The sequence below is a fragment of the Phoca vitulina genome, unplaced genomic scaffold (genome assembly GCF_004348235.1).
Source record: "Phoca vitulina isolate PV1807 unplaced genomic scaffold, GSC_HSeal_1.0 scaffold31, whole genome shotgun sequence".
NCBI lineage: Eukaryota > Metazoa > Chordata > Mammalia > Carnivora > Phocidae > Phoca > Phoca vitulina.
This window is the reverse complement of record NW_022589734.1, coordinates 12573276-12590373: the sequence shown is the minus strand read 5'-3', so window position 1 is coordinate 12590373 and position 17098 is coordinate 12573276. Positions and strand designations below refer to the sequence as shown.

At 39.4% G+C, this 17098-nt stretch overlaps 1 protein-coding gene across 5 annotated transcripts in view; it reads right to left on the bottom strand.

Moving 5' to 3' along the window:
• Positions 1–17098, bottom strand: part of HIVEP1 (HIVEP zinc finger 1) — a 139912-nt gene that overhangs the window by 11308 nt on the left and 111506 nt on the right. For all 5 annotated transcript variants that reach the window (XM_032424664.1, XM_032424665.1, XM_032424663.1 and 2 more), the window contains 3 exons: positions 16074–16207; positions 15182–15357; positions 10476–10577 (listed from right to left, as the gene is read on the bottom strand). In XM_032424664.1, the coding sequence (XP_032280555.1) occupies positions 10476–10577; positions 15182–15357; positions 16074–16207 (412 nt within the window). The remainder of the gene's footprint in view (positions 1–10475; positions 10578–15181; positions 15358–16073; positions 16208–17098) is intronic.

Below are 17098 nucleotides of genomic sequence, written 5' to 3'. Positions count from 1 at the left end.
AGAGTATATAGGAACTCTCTATATGCGCTTTGCAGCTTTTCTGTTAAGATTAAACTTATCTTTTGGAAAGCTGCATAAAACAAACAAACAATCTGCCAGTGCTCCAGGGTCTTTATTTTACTCCCTCGACATCAATATTCTGTCTCATTCAGATAAGCTTGCACAATATCCACTTCCCTGCTGTTCTTATACTCACCAAGACTTCTCTTTCTGATAAACAATTTTCTCTTTCCTATTGTTTAATAGGAAACTATTAATCCTTGAAACCAAATCCAACGCTCCTCTTGGTGAATTTAAAAGCACAGGAAATTTCTCCCCAATACACCATAACCTACATACATGTGTTAAGCTTTTAGCACCTACAACTGTTCCTACCTTGTATCTTGTACCTAGTTTTGCATCTCTTAGTCAGCTGCGTATATGGTTCTGGCCACCCGGACTCACGGAGAATCTGGCTTTGTGCTACATACACACCAGTACTAGTTGATCATAACTAAAACAAGTAGTTAAGGACAGGGTATTTTCTCTGATAAGGATTTAAAAAAATGTAAATTGTAGTTAATTATTTTACAGTGTCAAGCCCATAGCTCACAAGTGTCAGAGCTGAGATTCAAACCCAGGTTTTGTCTGGCTCCTGAGTCTCTGCTAAATGTTCCACATTCAAATGTCCTATTTTAAAAATCTAACTACAGAGTGACCTGAAAGGTCAATAGTAAATTATCAAAATTAAACCAGCTTATAAATATGCATGAGTTGAATGTTTATAGGTACAAAAACTAAAAGCTTCATATAATTATTTGATTAGGAATAGTAGAACATATAAAACGCAATCCCCAAGAAGAATGTAAGCTAATAACTCAACCTTTTTAATTTCACAACAAATACACTGCATTTTATAGTGACTATGGAAGTTTAAGAATACTTACGGTATAAATCTTTAAATCTTTAAATTATATATATATGTGTATATGTATACACACACACACACACACACACACACACACACGCAATTTACATGAAGGATTTAAAAAGAACACCATATATTGTTTAATGGGGAAGGGGGTAAAACTATCTGGCTCCATGTTAATCTGATTTTGCCTTGATCATGCCAAGTTTCAGACAAAGCTGGAGGTATGATGGGTGGGAAGGCCCACAGGGTGGCTTCCCTGGACCTTTCTTTCTCCCTGGACAGAGCCACAGGCCTACAGCTTGAAGGGCTGGGATTCCTTGCTGTAGCTTTCCTTCTCCAGGACAAGGAGAGAATAATGTTTATCTCTGCATGTGCTGAGTCCTGAAACTCCTGAAGGGGAAGTTTCCAAGTCTGGAAACCTGAAAATGAACTCTGGATCATCACATACTTGTTAAACAGGGTTGATACTCTAGGGTGACAGAGAAAAGAGAAAATGGGTAGCTGAAATGAATGGACAATGGCATCCTTTCAAATACCCATAGCGCCAAGGCAGAGCCCACCAACTCTTGTTCTCTTGTTTGGATTCTTGTTAATAAAAGTCCTTTCATATAACTTCACCATCCCCTTAGCCCTGCTCCTACCCCCAAAGAACACTATTACTACGGCCTCAGAAATCATGCTGACAGAAGACGAAGAAAGGAAAAGTGACTTGTCTGTGATCACCAGCTGGCAAGGGCGAGACCAGAGACTTGTTAACTACTCCAAAGACTTACCATTTAGGACTTTGTGGTATTGTTCACTTTGCTGTAGCACGTTACACAGTGCAAGAACTACCACAGCGTGCTGCACGGAGTTCCTGTTACATCCGACCTTGGCAACCATGTGGCTCGCTGCCTGTTCTCGTCAGTAAAGTTTTCCTGGCACGTAGCAGGCTCAGGGGTTTACAAACTGTCTAAGGCAGCCTTTGGTCACAGCCACAAACGTTAGTAGTCATGACAGAGGCTGTATGACCCACGAGACCTGAAATATTCACTATCAGGCCCTTTCCAGGAAAAGTCGGCCAACACCCATACTCCACTATCCTGTTTCAATCTCACAGGCACGGTGACAGCAGTGATATCAAACTCCTCTTAGCAAGGAAGTTAAGAGATGTCTCTGTGGCTAGGAAGCATCAAAGCCAAAATTTGGAACCAGCTTTTCATGTACTTAGGAGTCCTGTCATTACACCAATGGGATGCACGGCCTTCCTACTATTCTCCTACCATTGTTCTCTTGGTGTGACATACTGACTGTAACACTCCAGGAGGGCAAAGGCTGTAGCTTACCCCTCCGCGTCCCCCAGGGCCTCTAGAACAGACATAAAAAAAACCCCACACTTGCTTAACAAATTCATAAATGCGTGGCCCTTACAAGTTCTGTTTCGTTTACGTCCTCCTGGACACATCCCCTGCTCCTAAATTTTTCCAATACTCGGTAAAAATTTATGTAAGTGGAAAATTAATGCCTTTAATTTCTGTGAATTTAAATTTGTGAGGGAAAGAAGAGGTAGGTGATGCGGCACCGCTGTTTTTCAAAAGTAAACGTTTCCATAAGCTTCTGTCACCCAGTTTCCCTGAAGATGGAGTTCCAACTCCAGCATGGGTCGGATGAACTGCAGCCTGCCCTCACATCGCTGCCACAGTGACACCTGCTGGAAGAATCGGATTCACAGGCGGCCACCACCACCCCCTCTGGGATCCGCATGCTCCTGCTTGTCTGGCTCACAAGTTTAGAAACAGTACCTGGAGATCCAGACAAACAGCAGCAACTTGGGGGAAAAAAAATTCTTTTAAAGCCCACAACTATGGCAGTAATAAGTTGTTGTTATTTTGCTTGTTTTAAAAGGTGAAAACATCATTAAGAATGTAAGGGGCCAAAGTTTAACGTTCGTTCGCTTCGGGAAGTAAAACCAAAAGACTCGTATCTGTGTCGTTCGTTAATGATATTGACACTTCTTTATCTTATGTAGAAATCTCCAGAGCTATTATGGTTTCGTACTGTGCATGGAACGTTTTCTTAAAAAGAAGCAATTCTGTTTTCCCTGAAAATCCCAGTGACAGAAACACACTGTACAGGTTTCATGTCGACAGAATTTCATTTAGAAAAATTCATTTAATTTTAAGGGCAAATGTGATACAGGTTTTAAATCTTGCGATCTAACGTCACGGCTCTTACACACCGTACCCCAAACTTGTACCCCAGCAAGAACCATGTTTGAAGCTGCACTTGGCCACACTGGATGGTTCTCCCCATTCGGCAGCAGATTAACATTCTAGCACTGAGGCCCGGCACTGTTGACAAAAACATTCTTTGGATCAAGGCATGAAAAGCAAATAGCCGGCAGCACGGTTTGTGACACAAAAGGTGAAAACAAGAAAGTATTCACTACTACCCCAAGAGCACAGGGACAAAATTCCTGAGACTGTGTCATCTGGCCCGGCAAAAAGAAGATGCGCACCACGTGCGGCTGGCTGGAGGGATGAGACTTTTCGTGAGCACATACTACTATAATTGCAGCTTGAGTTGCTGGTTTTAAACTAAATGGAAACTTCTTTTTAAATGCCAAATGTCCACATTTTAATGGCTGGCTTAGAGAAACTTATAATTCCTCCTGCTTCATTCAACGTAAATGGTTCCTAGCACCTGTAAATTTACTCCACTTGGAAAATAGCCAAGAATTCATCGGCTGAAAGATAAAATGGGTAGCCTTGCAGCCCACTGTTGCTAAGGGCAGGAAGGAATTTAAAAAATCAAGGGTCTTGGGTCCTTCATCACACCATTTCACAGTGACCTTTAACAAGTCCTCTTTAGCAACCAGAGACATGCACATGACCCCAGTGAAGGACATTCTGAGTATTGTGCTGGTCGGCACAGTAGGGAATGGGTTTAAGATAACTTAAACAAAAAAGATTGAAGATAATGCCAGGAAAATAAATACTAAAGTTAAGGAGAAATAAACCCAGAGTAAACCTTTGTAGAAAATAGACAAAATGAGGTAGACATAAAGGAATAACTAGATACAGTATTAAGAAGCCTTGGATTTTTGCCAGAAAGCCATAAGCTGGCTAAGACATTACCAAATGGTAATAATATTTAAGAAATAAATATTCTGGGGGCAGCTGGGTGGCTCAGTCAGTTAAGCGTCCAACTCTTGATTTCAGCTCAGGTCACGATCTCAGGATTATGAGATCAAGCCCCACGTCTGGCTCTGCACTAGGCATGGAGCCTGCCTAAGATTCTCTCTCTCCCTCTACCCTCCACCCCCTGCACACTCTCTTAAAAAAAAAAAAAAATATTTTGGTGAGATACTATGTAGTAACATTGGCCTTTCGTGAGTGTTTAATAAATTTTGTTGAATGAATGAAAGCTCAGAGATAGTATTTCCTGGTGATATACCTTGGTGTGCTATAGAGAAGATCAATTAAATGACCAAACCCCCAAATTTTCCCTGTAACCTAAAAGCACTATCCTTGGTATAGGTTTCTGGGTGCTACTCTGCAAAGTCTGGCATTTAGAATCAGATCTCCCAAACAACAACATTGTGGGTTATTTTTTTCTTCCTTTAAAAATATCTACCCCATTTCTTAGATGTCCAAGGTGGGGCTCGATCCCAGGACCCTGAGATCATGACCTGAGTCAGCTTAACTGACTGAGCCACCCAGGTGCCCCTCTAATCGTCCTCCTTAAGGTACTGTAGGACTCCACTGCTTGCAGAGCGGCCGCACGGTTAGACGAGGAAATACGCAGTGTGGCGATCAAAATTACATAGGAACTTAAATCAGTATCTAGAGAAGACAATGTCACAAATTTTCATACTGATCAAGCCTTGACATTTTAGAGGAATGGTTTCCCCAAAGACACGGAGTCTCTGAATCTGGCTACTTAATTTTTTCTTAATCACTATATTCTTTAGTGGGCATCTATCATCTGTCAGCATTGGTAGTGACAAATTTCAACTGTGTTTAGGCAAAGCTCGGTGACAAAGGACAGTCAGCTGGTGGAGTTGAATTATTTCAGCCTTTCACTTTTCACAGGGCTAGACCGGCTATCCCCGGACAACTGCCGCTGTGTGGGCATGAAAGGCATCGGAAAAGCCACTGCAATCATTACCTTTCTGAAATAAAGGTAAAAAAGCTAACCGTGAGTGGCACTGCGGCACCTTCCTGCCAGCCAGACCTCCGCCTTTTCCTGAGTGTTTACTGGAGACATGCGGCAGCGGGATGCCCAGTGTGGTTTCTGACAGTACCCCACACCAGGGCTTAGTATCAGATTTATGCTAGATCACAAATTTGAGAAATGATACTAAGATCGCAGGATGCCACAAAAGCATCTGATAAAACTGTTCACCATTAAAGAGAAGACAGCAAGTTCTGTGTGCAAAGATCCTACATCACACGATACAATCTGACCCCTCGTTTTCATCTAGTGGGCCAGGAAGATGGAGAACACATGGTCAGGCAGGAATGTCGAGAGGGGCAGAGGATCCTATGAGGCATCTAAAGTCTCCCGAGGAACCACTATGTGTCTAATCCCTACATGGGGGAGACTGTGTGACCAGGAGGACGGGAAACCTCAGTGAGCAAGGAGGGGGCAGAGAGGCGAAGCTGGCAGAGATCACTCAACACTGACCAGCCTCAGACCCCTGAGCTTCAGTCTAGCAGGAGGTGGAGGTGTACATTTCAGAATTTAAAACTGCAATACTTGAAAACATTGATTCTCCTTCCTACTTTTTTAAAAGTCAGCCACTTCATCTACAACTGTATTTCTAATAATTTGTATGTTTCCCGGGGAAAGGAAATTGACAGTAAAGTGAGACACTTTGTAACAAACTGCTACGCTTTACCACATCCTTATGGAATTAAACTTTTTAAATCAAAGGAACACTTTACATATTATGGAATGTTTAACAGAATAAAAATACTAGAAAAATCATACCGAAGAAATACTGGCTGTCAAGTGTCACATCATCAAGAAATTGGTATAAACTGCCACAGCAGCGGCTCTGATTACATCTGAGGACAAGTGAGTAGAGTGGACACCTGGAACCACCGCTCCTGGGCTAAAGCTCCCTTGCATAGTCTGACCTGTCCCGTGGCCCCCATCAGGTATGCACCCTGTCCAACTCTCACATCCTGTCCCAGTTACGTGCTTAGCACCTGCTCCTTGCCCCTAACCTCAGGGCTTTTGCCCAAGCAACCCTCTCGGTCCAGAATGCTGCCCTCCCTCACCCCTCCTCCTCACCGATACTTGTTCAAATAAAGCAATGTCTGGATAAGTAAGTCCCTTCCCTTTCTTCTGGGACATCCTTAGTCATCCTTCTGCAACCAACCAGGCATCCCTGCTCCTGCCCCGATCCCAGCCGAGGCTGACTCGCGCCAACACCGCCGCCCAGGCAGGGAGCCCCTGAGCCCGAGGGCAGCGGCCGTGCACATCACCTACAGCTGCTCAAGGGCTAAACGAATGAATGAACACTTCAACAAGAGAAGCAAATTTTCTTTTCTGGAACTACTGAAAAACAGATCTTCGTCAATCTGGAATGATCATCACCGAGGATGGAAAAAAGGAGTAGTCAGGTAAGTTGAATTACTGTCTCGTCTAATGACCAAGAACTAACAAATTAACGAACAAATGTCGTCATGGCTTTGACAACACCTGTGTCTGTGTTACTTAAAGTAATCTTCACGGGTAGAGGCATTAAATGCCGTATTATAGCTACCGTCTGATCTTAGGGAAGGGATTTAACGGAAAACTAACATGTCCAATTCTAAAACTAATAATAATCAAGAATTTTCTGACAGACTGTAGGTCATTTTTTCCCCCAGTCCTTCATTAAATCAACAACTATTTACTACCTATCACTTGCCAGCCACCATCCTAAGAAGCCAGAGATCGGGCAGTGAACACAAAATCCTTGTCCTCATGTTTTATTTCCATGAAACACACACACACACACACACACACACAGGGGATCCTGAACACACTTTAAAGGAAGAGGCAAAGGGCACCAAGGATGACTTCAAGATGTTTGGACTAGCAGCTGAAAGGATGGGAGAAGACATTCGGGAAAGTGTGCTTCTTAGATGTAAGGGGTGAATCGGAAGTTTGGGGCACGTCCAACTTGAGGTGCCCATTAGACTCGCCAGTGGGAGTGATGAGCAGGTGGACGGATGTGCCAGTTTGGAGTGGGTACTGGAATCAGCAGCAGACAGGTGGTATTTACTGTCAGAAAACGGAATGAGATTACCTAGTGAGTGGGTATAGACAGAAAAGAAAAGAGACCAGCCACCACAGCCCTGGGCACTGCATGTGGAGGCCAGTGTTCAACTAGAAAACAGGACCCCCTCCAGACAGGCAGCATCCTACTGCAGGCTTCTGGGCTTTCTCCCCGAAAAACACAGACATCTGAAGAACTGTTAAGCAAGACCCCATCCCTAACGACTGCTGATTTAATGGAGAGGAACCTCTTTTCAAAGAATAATAAGACACAACCTTAGGACAGTAATCAAGAAAACACAAAGACAGCAGGCTCTCATTCATCCAACTGGGCAAAATTTAAATTCTTACAGTATACAGTCAAGGATGTGCAGAGACAGAAATTGTTCTAGAAAACAATTTAAAATTAGAAAGCAAAATTAATTTTCTAGGCATCTACATACAAGGTGGTACTGTTAATGCAAATTCAAAACACAAACCAACCAAACACATACTGTTCATGGATATATGAACGTGCATTAAATGAACTGAAAAGCACAGTTAGTGTCTGCCTCTGGGAGGGAGAGTGACCGGCAAAGGTGACCTGATGTGTAATGATGTGCTTGGCTGGTTTTTTCCAAAATACACTGAATTTATGAAAAAGACCTGAGGCAAATACGAGAAAATATAATAATCAAGTCCGGTGTGAATACATGAGTGCATGTAATAAAAGTCTTCGTAATCTTTTTGTATTTAAAAAAAATCAAAGTATTTTTTTAAAAGCACAAAATAGTATAATGAAAAGAAGACCACTGGTATAAAACGACAAATGTTTACTACTTTTATACCTACACTCCAAGCCCATAATAAAGCAAAAGTAGGATATATTTGTTGGCATATTCATAAAGAATTACTAGGCCTCCATATGGCCACAGCACTTGGCAAAATCCACCTAGATGCTACAATTTACTATTCAATCAAAACTGTGAAAGAACTGAGTACGCTACCCATAATTACAGTAATTAAAAAAAAAATTTAACCAAGAGAAAAATGAGTAAAACTACCTAGTTTTATCAGAAGATCTGAATAGGGAATTAGGCTATCAAGTTTGAGTTATAATCTAAAACCTGCTTCAAGTGCTTCTGGAATGAGCTGAGAAATACAAAAAAGAATGGATAGGTATATAAGTCCATCTGTCAGCCAATTTAAACAATACATGATAATTAATGGAAACCGCACTTAATTTTCCTATGCAAATTTAGGATATAAACACTACCTTCTTTTAACTTTAGAGGACTCTAGAGATATTTTACTTAATTTTTATAAGACATCTTCCTAAAGAAGTAAAACATATAAATGAGTATATATTGTAGTAATACTTTTTACACTTAGGTTTTTCAGACATTAGTATTTCGCATTTCTACTTTCTTCCTTTTCTAGTTTGTGGGTAATAATAAACTTGCTGAAACTGTTATTCATTCTTCCTAGCTTTTTACTTCTGAATGACTCAATACAATTAACAATACAGCAAATAATTATAAAGCAAATAAATAATAAGGCAAATAAAAATTTTTTTTCTTTGCTTCATTGTGGTAGTTAATTTACTGCATGACTGCTAAGAGCAGAAAATAAACCAAATAAAAGCTGTTTACATTAGAAGTGAATTATAAATAATTCTATTAAATGTGTAAGTGTGTAATTCAATTTCTGACATTTAAAAAATCAGCTTTTAATAAATATGTTCCTAGGACAGAAAAGTTACACTACGTTAATGTGATAGGCACTTTTAAATCCTGATATTGCCATCCCCAAAATGTATCAAAGCATCAAGGTGCCTAAAACACTTAAAAAAGCTCCTTATTGTCCTAAATTTGTTATGACTATCTTTTTCTTCTATCAAGAATCTATCAGTTTATTCCCCAAAGAGTTAAAGGCAATCCTTTCTGTGTGCTTAAAATACTGAATCGTATCAGCTGTACCACTTAAGATGTGAGTCACTTCCTTTGCATATTTAGAAAAAAATTCAGGGTGATTCATTTAGTGTGTTACTGGTTGTCAGGTGGACTAAAACGCGTTTGACTTTTTACCTATATTTTCAATGGTGTCCTCACCATTTTCTCTTTGGAAATTTTCTAGATATGAAACTAATGCATATTAACTAAAACATAGCAAGCAAATAAAGGTCTAATTTGGGGCATATTTCAAAAAAAGACAACTTTTTAAAGAAAACTTAGATCTCTTGGTTGATAAATTCTTGGCTTATAAAAAAAGTCTTACGAAAGAATAATTCTACTCTCTAATGAGTCAGAACAGATGAACAGGTTTATTTTTCCTCAAAATTGGTTAGAGATAAACACTTATATTTGTTGAGCGAACATTGTTAAGAAAACAACCAGTTAACTCTTTAAAAATAACAAACATTTTGGGGATGCAAAGAAATGTTTTATTCCACAAACATTTCCAGAGCAGCTGCTCCGTGCGAGGCAGGGCACCATGGGCTGCGGGTGAAGGAAGCATCCCTCCTTCATCAATTCTGCTCAGGAGATGCTTAACAGTCTCAGTGAGGAGGTAAGGTAAGCAGTTGTAGATAATCCAAAAATAAGGCAGAAAGAGATTCAATGCTTTCAGAGAGCAAACGCTAAAATATAAAACACTACAGAAGCTGAGAGAAGGGAAAAGTGGCTTCCCCCAGTGTGGGAAGGGAAAATCAGAGAAGGCTTCATGGCAGCAGTGGATTTGAGCTAGACCTTGAAGGAAAGGAAGATTTTGCCCAGTGCACACAGGGAGCCACGTTTGCATGGGGATTGAAGGCGGGGGGGGTTTCGCTCTTCGCGGGGGGGGGGGGGGGCGGGGGGGGGGGGGGGGGGGGGGGGGGGGGGGGGAGGGGGGGGGCGGGCGGTTTAAGGGAGGGTTGGAGAGGTAGAGAGCCAGATCAATGTCATGTAAGCAGGAAATTTAAGCCTTAGGATAGGTGAAAGAAAGAAATGAGAAATAAGGGTGAGGAAGCAGGTGGACACCAGATTATAATGGACTTTGAAGATGTGAGGTCAAGCGGCTCATAATTTATTTGGGAGGCTAAATGAAAGACTTGCAGCAGAGCAGTAATATGACCAGACACATGCTTCAGGAAGAGGAACATCTGTGGGGATGGATGGATGGGAAGGAAGACAAATTAAAGATGGGAAAACTGATTAGGAGGCTATTGCATCATGTAAATAAGCAGCAATGACAATAAGAACTAGGAAGTATTAGTGAGAATGAAAAGAAGCATATGGATGCAAAAAAATAGCACATTGTAAATAGCATTTATGAAAAATATGGAATAAAGCCTTACCTGATTCTTCTGTATCTTGTTCATCTATTAAACCTACTGAGACGCCTAAATCCACACATTTCTTGCTATGTGTCTTGGACTTCATGTGTTTTGTCAGATTTCCTTAAGGGAAAAGAATGTTTACTAAGCTTACGTAGTATTATTTTGTTCTTGCATTTGTCAACACTGGCAAATTCCATTCCTATTTCAAGTGAAAGCACAGACTGTGGTTATACAATTCCAAGACTAAAACTCGGACAAACGAAAGTATTGGTATCTATATGTTGTAATAACCTTGCTATTTATTACTAATAACTTCTCTTTTTCAAATCTGCCTCCTCTACTTGGATCATGTCTACTTTTGCCTTTGGTTTCTATTCTCTCATCCTCATTTATTTCTGAGAACAGTTTACATTTAGTTTAAAGTCCTTTTGGGATTGCACTAAGATCTATGGTTCCTGGAGTCTGAATCCTCCCACATTGCATCTGCTGGATCTCCCCCATGGTACCTTGTTTCCTTGCATGCTTTGTAGTTTTTATTTTAAGTTTATCTTCAGCCAGACTGTTTCCCATGGAGTCTTAAGGACCCTGGATTGTAGAAACATCTCTTGGGTCAGTTTTCCAATTGCTTCTACTTGGGAGTTAAGGTTTCAGACCACTAATTCTAGACTATCTATCTATCTATCTATCTATGTATCTATTTCTTTATGGCAGAGGTCTGGGGTTTTGCTTTTTTAGCAGGTACCTTTTCCCCACATGGTCCAAAGTCACTGGGCAGGAGGGCCAGGCTTATGTCAGAAGCCCCGGACTCCATTCCAGGATTGACATTAAAACCCCAGGGCTGGAGGAATATATCTGGCTTTGATGTCCCCATGATTTTTTTTTTTTTAATTTTAAGTTTTATTTATTTGTTTGGTCATTATTATTTTTTAAATGTCTATTCACTATTATGCTAGCACTGAGTTTCTTTTTTATTTCTGTTACCTGGGAATTTGCCTTTTTAAATTTCAAGCTTGACTATCTGTTAAAAACTACATTTGGTTATGTCATAAACAGAATTTCTGTTCACTGGAACCTGAGAAAGAATTTCCCACATTAATTTCCCTTCACCATATTGACTAGAAGTCTCATAATAGTATCTCTAAAGAGGTATTTCCTTTGGCAGCTAAGTATTATCAGGTTAACTGGGAACCACTGGGCACATTTGTCCCAAGTGATTATGAATGCAGGGGGAGAGCTCAGATTCTTCTAAGGATACCAAGCAGCTTGAGTGGATAATGCCACATACACATACAAAACTGCCAACAAGGGAAAAGCATCTCTTTTGAGAACGCAAACAAAATCTAAAGACCTAGTTTGGTGAGCAGGGGCAAACTAGTATTTGAGAACAAGCATCTAGAAGAGTTAAGAATGTCTGAGTCATTGCTCTCAACTCTGGGCTGGCAGTGGCTGAAGGGCCGGGGACACGGCTCTATTTACAGAACCTCAGGACCACTGCAAATGCCCTAAGTCCGTGGACCTGGTCACACTTGTTCAAGCCAACTCTTCCACTAGTCAGTATGCAGAGCAACCCAGAGCTTTGTGCTTCAGGGGGGCTCAAGTGTGAGAGGGCGCCTGGACCAGATAATGTCTAGGCCCATCAAACTCTGACTTCTGTAATTCTAGAGGTGACACCGGGCTTACATGGCTTGGCCGTGTCAGATACTTAGTTTAAATACACTTAAAAAAAAAAAACAACAACCATGAAGCAAATATGGCAAAACGTTAATGATTAGTAAAAGGTGGTTGGTATATTGGCGTTCATTATACAGACCTCTACTTTTCTATATGCTTCAAAATTTTCACATTAAAAAGTTGTAAACAAAAATGGCTTGGCCATCTGAATATGGCTGAAATGTCCACTTACAAGTCAAAGCACTTTCTAATATAATAACTATTACAAACCAAATTATGAGCTCCACTAATAGTCTCTTTTAAAGTGCTTTTGTTCCCTAAATGGACAGCTATAGCACATTATTTGCTTCTTACAGAAGTTAATGGATAATTGTAATCAGGCAAATTTGGGAATATAGCTTTTAATAAGCACATTTTCTCATAACTTGAGCTATTACTTATTATTAGCCTACTTCTTAAATAAGTTAAAATAAACAATCTGCATTTTAACATGCAAAATATACATATTAAGATGGAAATATCCCCTAGCAATGCCATGAACTTTGGGCATTAACTTAATAAGTAAATTTTTTAACAGATTTAATAAAGATTAATCTAAATCTTCTGGAAGGCACGTGAGGTTTTGTTTTGGGTTCTGATGGCAACATACAGAGTGCCTAGCTTTTCTGTAACATAAATGATAGTAAATCCTGCAGAGACGCGAGCTCACTGTACAGTTTCTGCTGACTGACCTTTAAACAGTGAAAACAAATCAATTAAAATTCTTTGGAGAATGTCCTCATAAAATAAATTAAGAGGACAAATGACAAAGTAGAGATTTATAGGCATTACCATGGGAAGCATCACTTTCTCGCACTGCAGAGCATTCACTGGGCAGCATTTCGCTCTCTCTGCATACCCGTATTTATGTAGCACTGTCATTACATCACTATTTCTGTTACCACCAGACACAGCCGATGAGAAGGAGAGTTGTTGCACCGGCTAGGACAACCAAGTAAATCCAGTAGGGCAACACCTAGAGCCTCATCTAAAAACAAGTCTCTTATTAGTTAGCTACCTTTAGAAGATACTATGGTATCTGTCTTACAGATAGTCACAGAAGGCAGCCTTCTACAAGGAAGCTGACCAGTAAAATAAAGAACTGTCATGCTGGGGAGAGGAAAAGACTGAATTTCTAGCATTTTCTTCACCAGTCTCCTTAGCGAGGGTAGCTTTCTTCAAATGCGTATTTATTGCGTAATTCCAAAGAATTAGCTGACAAAACAAAACATTTAATGTAAATTCAGATAAGCAGCATATCAGAGGGGCGGAGGACGTGAACACTGAGAAGACTGCACGCTCACTCTTCAGGGGTCGTTATGCTCTGTCAGCCTTTTAAGAAACATTTATCTAAAACGTGACGTGATGCCGTGTTGAGTTATTTCACTAAGATTACTATTTGGTGATTCAGAGTATTCTTCTTTGCCAAGAAGTCTCTGCAGTGTCATTTGGTTTTCCACACCTAAGTGTTCCTCCCTCTATGGCCCTTATTTTATGAATATAATTTTTTTGAATATCCTGATTCCTTTTCCTCCTTCTGTTGAGAAATACCCATTACACATTATACCTTAAGCCTCTTCTATTTAGCAACACTGTTCTGTACTTGGTAATCTTTTATTAGTAACACTGGCCTCTTTCCGGTCTCCTGGTCTCATATTGGAAAGTAACTGATGCTTCTTAATCACAGGATCAAAACCAGTGAAATGGCAATATATTGGGTTAAGAGATCAAAGCACTTTCTCTTATCACCGCCTGCACACACGGCCAGGAGGAGCATCCTGAAACCCACTCTCCATTTCCAGGAGGAGAATCCACATCCCAATGAAAGGACTATAGACCATGAACCTCCCAATCACTCATGATGTCTTGAAACTCTTCAGTAACATTCAAAGCTAGCCGAAGAACAGTCCCGTTGCTGTTATTTCTATCATTCTGGCTTAGGGGACTACTGGCTTGTAAAGAGAGTGAATTTGAAGCTGTTTAGCTGCTACTTATTATAACTCTCTTTAAATATCAATAAATACTAGCCAAAAAATGAAATAAATTTTGCTAAAGAGTTGATCAATCTTTAAAACAAAAACCCCGAAGACAGCCTATATAATCAGAAAAAAGGTGAATGTTCACTCAAAAGGGATAAAAGTAAGTTTCTGTAAAAAAAAATAATTAAATATTTTTTTTACAGATGTTGCACTTTCAGGCAGGTAATTTTATGATCACATTGATTTGTTTTAGAGAGATTTAGTTTTTAAAGGGTGGTATGGGAAATTAAAGTCTCAAGTAACATATTTTTATATAATGATCACGAGCAAGGAGCCTAATGGAGAAAGTGAGCATTATTTTATAAGTAGTGTACTCATTATATATAGCAGGGAATCTGAAGAGGGCAAAATTACCTTAACTATAATAAAGACTTACAATTTAAATAAAAACATATAAAGAGTACAAAGAGTACTAAATATAACTTTAATGACTAGTTCGGAGTTATGTGCACTTTAAATAGTACAACAGAAATTTTGTGAAGCTGAAATTCAATAGAATTTGGGTGAAGAACAAAAAGCATCATGGAAAAAAGAGAAATGGCTATTCATGCCTAAAATTAGATAATAAAACATGAACACAGTCATTATAAGTTTACTATAGTTATTATTTAAAAATTTTCTTCAATCTTTTTCGGTTTACTTGTAATCATGAAAATTTATTTCTCTTCTTCGGCCCCAAAGTATTTTTGAAATGTATTAGTCATCATGTTATGCAACTCTAACTTGGGGAGTAAAATAAAAAAGGGCAGTTTCTCCTTTTAAAATGTCATATTTATTATATATATTGTAAAAGTGTATAATTAAGAAAACTTTTTTTCCCTCAGAGGTCTAGAAACAGATAAAGAAATAAGACTACCATGTTGGCAAGATGTATTTATATTAGTCAATTCAAGCTGCTGCATCCTTGGTTAAAGAGTATGTAAAGTTGGGGCTCAATGTGTATAAAAAGGACCATGAAGTAATGTCATCTCATACCTTTTGTCTTAAAGGAGAAGTTACAGTAAGTGCAGTGGTAGGGGCGGACATCTGTATGGGTCCGTATGTGTTTCTTTAACATACTAGGTTTCTTACAACGTATTCCACATTCTTCACATATGTACTTTCCTCTTCCCCTGCCTCGGACATATACATACTCTTCATTTGATTTATATCTAATTTAAAGAAAAAAAAAATAAATAGGGAGATTGGATACTATGTCTTTGAGAAAATACTGATGATTAGAATTCAACTTACAAAATAAAGCAAGTCACAATTTTTATACTCAATCAATACAAATTTTATGCACATATAAGTAACAGAATAGTCCAGGTTTTTGCATCAACACTTAATATGCTAATAGCTAATTCTAATCAAGCAACCTTATTCGATACTAAGTTTAATTTTAGCATAGCACTCCCTCCTTCTAAACCACTGGTGCAAAAGTTTTCTTTATTATTAAATTCAATGACAACAACTCTAAGTACTGAAATATTTCCTGGCTTCGCCAGAACTACAATCAGCTTTTACAATGTGTTTTTCTCATTACCAAATACACAAAGGCATCAAATAGGCAGTGAATTCGTCTGACAACAGATTTCCTGAGGCACTCCTTATTGTAAATCTATGTGAAACCCAGAGTTTACTCTGAAAACAGTTCTTAGCTGCCTCCTAGGACCTACAATGCTTCCTAAATATTTTCTTGATCAAATGGAATTATTTAATATGACAATCTAACATATATTTTGCCATGAAGATTCTGTTAATAAGCTGAGAAACCTTGCAACATTTATATAAAATTGGCACTGGTAAGTCTTCATTCACATGAAAGCAAATGTACATTTAAAAAGTATGTTTAAATGTACATTTAAAAAGTAAAATTTGTACTTGCCCTCCATCAAATATTTTAATTCTTCTTGGTTCACTTTTGATTAAGGAATTTTCTTTATCTTGCTCACTGTTAATTTCAGAGGCATCTTTATTGCTGAATTCAACTACTGTGGACTTTTGATTACCTAATGCTCTCTGAAAGGGAAAAAAAAAAAAGAGAAACTAATTTAATAAAACTGAAAACACAAACATGCTAATGTTTCACTTGGAAATTAAAACATGGCAGAGAACCGTACATGTAGTTAACTTAATGGAATGCATTTCGAGGAAATAACATGTTTATAGGTCATTTGCTCTCTCCCCTCCCTCAGCTTTAGTCTCTCTGTTTGCCCACAGCAACCAGACGAATCGTATGCTGTTTTAAAATCCCACCACAATCCACTGACCAACCGCTCACACTACACTTTATTTCTTAAAGAGCTTTATTCTTTGGAGATGGGAAGGAGCCCGGTCCCCTTTTTGGTATAACACTGTCTCATACTCCTGAGAAACAGGACTACACCCCCTTCACTGGAATGCACTGTAACTGCATTCTGTCAAGCAGAAGCCCCATTTCCCAAGAATCTCCCCTTCTCCTATCATTTTAAGCCATAATTATGTTTCCTCTCTGTATCTTCTCAAAAGTTCCTGAATGCTGATAACTGTGAGAGACATGCAGGTCAGAAGTCAGGCTGTGGCCTGATAATGATTATGTCTCTAGGAAAAGGTAACAAACATCAAAATGATAAACAGTATGTGCATTTCCTGTGGAAAGTTTATAGGACAGCACCTTAGGATTCCACAGCGTCCCCCTTCTCAGCCCCTGCCATTCTCACACATCCTGTGAGGCGGGCAGCACAGGGGTTAGACCCAGTGAGGAAAGCCACTCTCGGGGTGAAGTCGCTTGTCCAAGGTCAAGCTTAACAGCCAAGGCTCAAACTCCCATCCTCTGGCCAAATCCAACTTGAGGCACAACTCTTCTGATCAAGGGCCCTCTTTACAAACCACATCCTCAAGCAGACAGCTCTGTACTGACCTGACTTATTA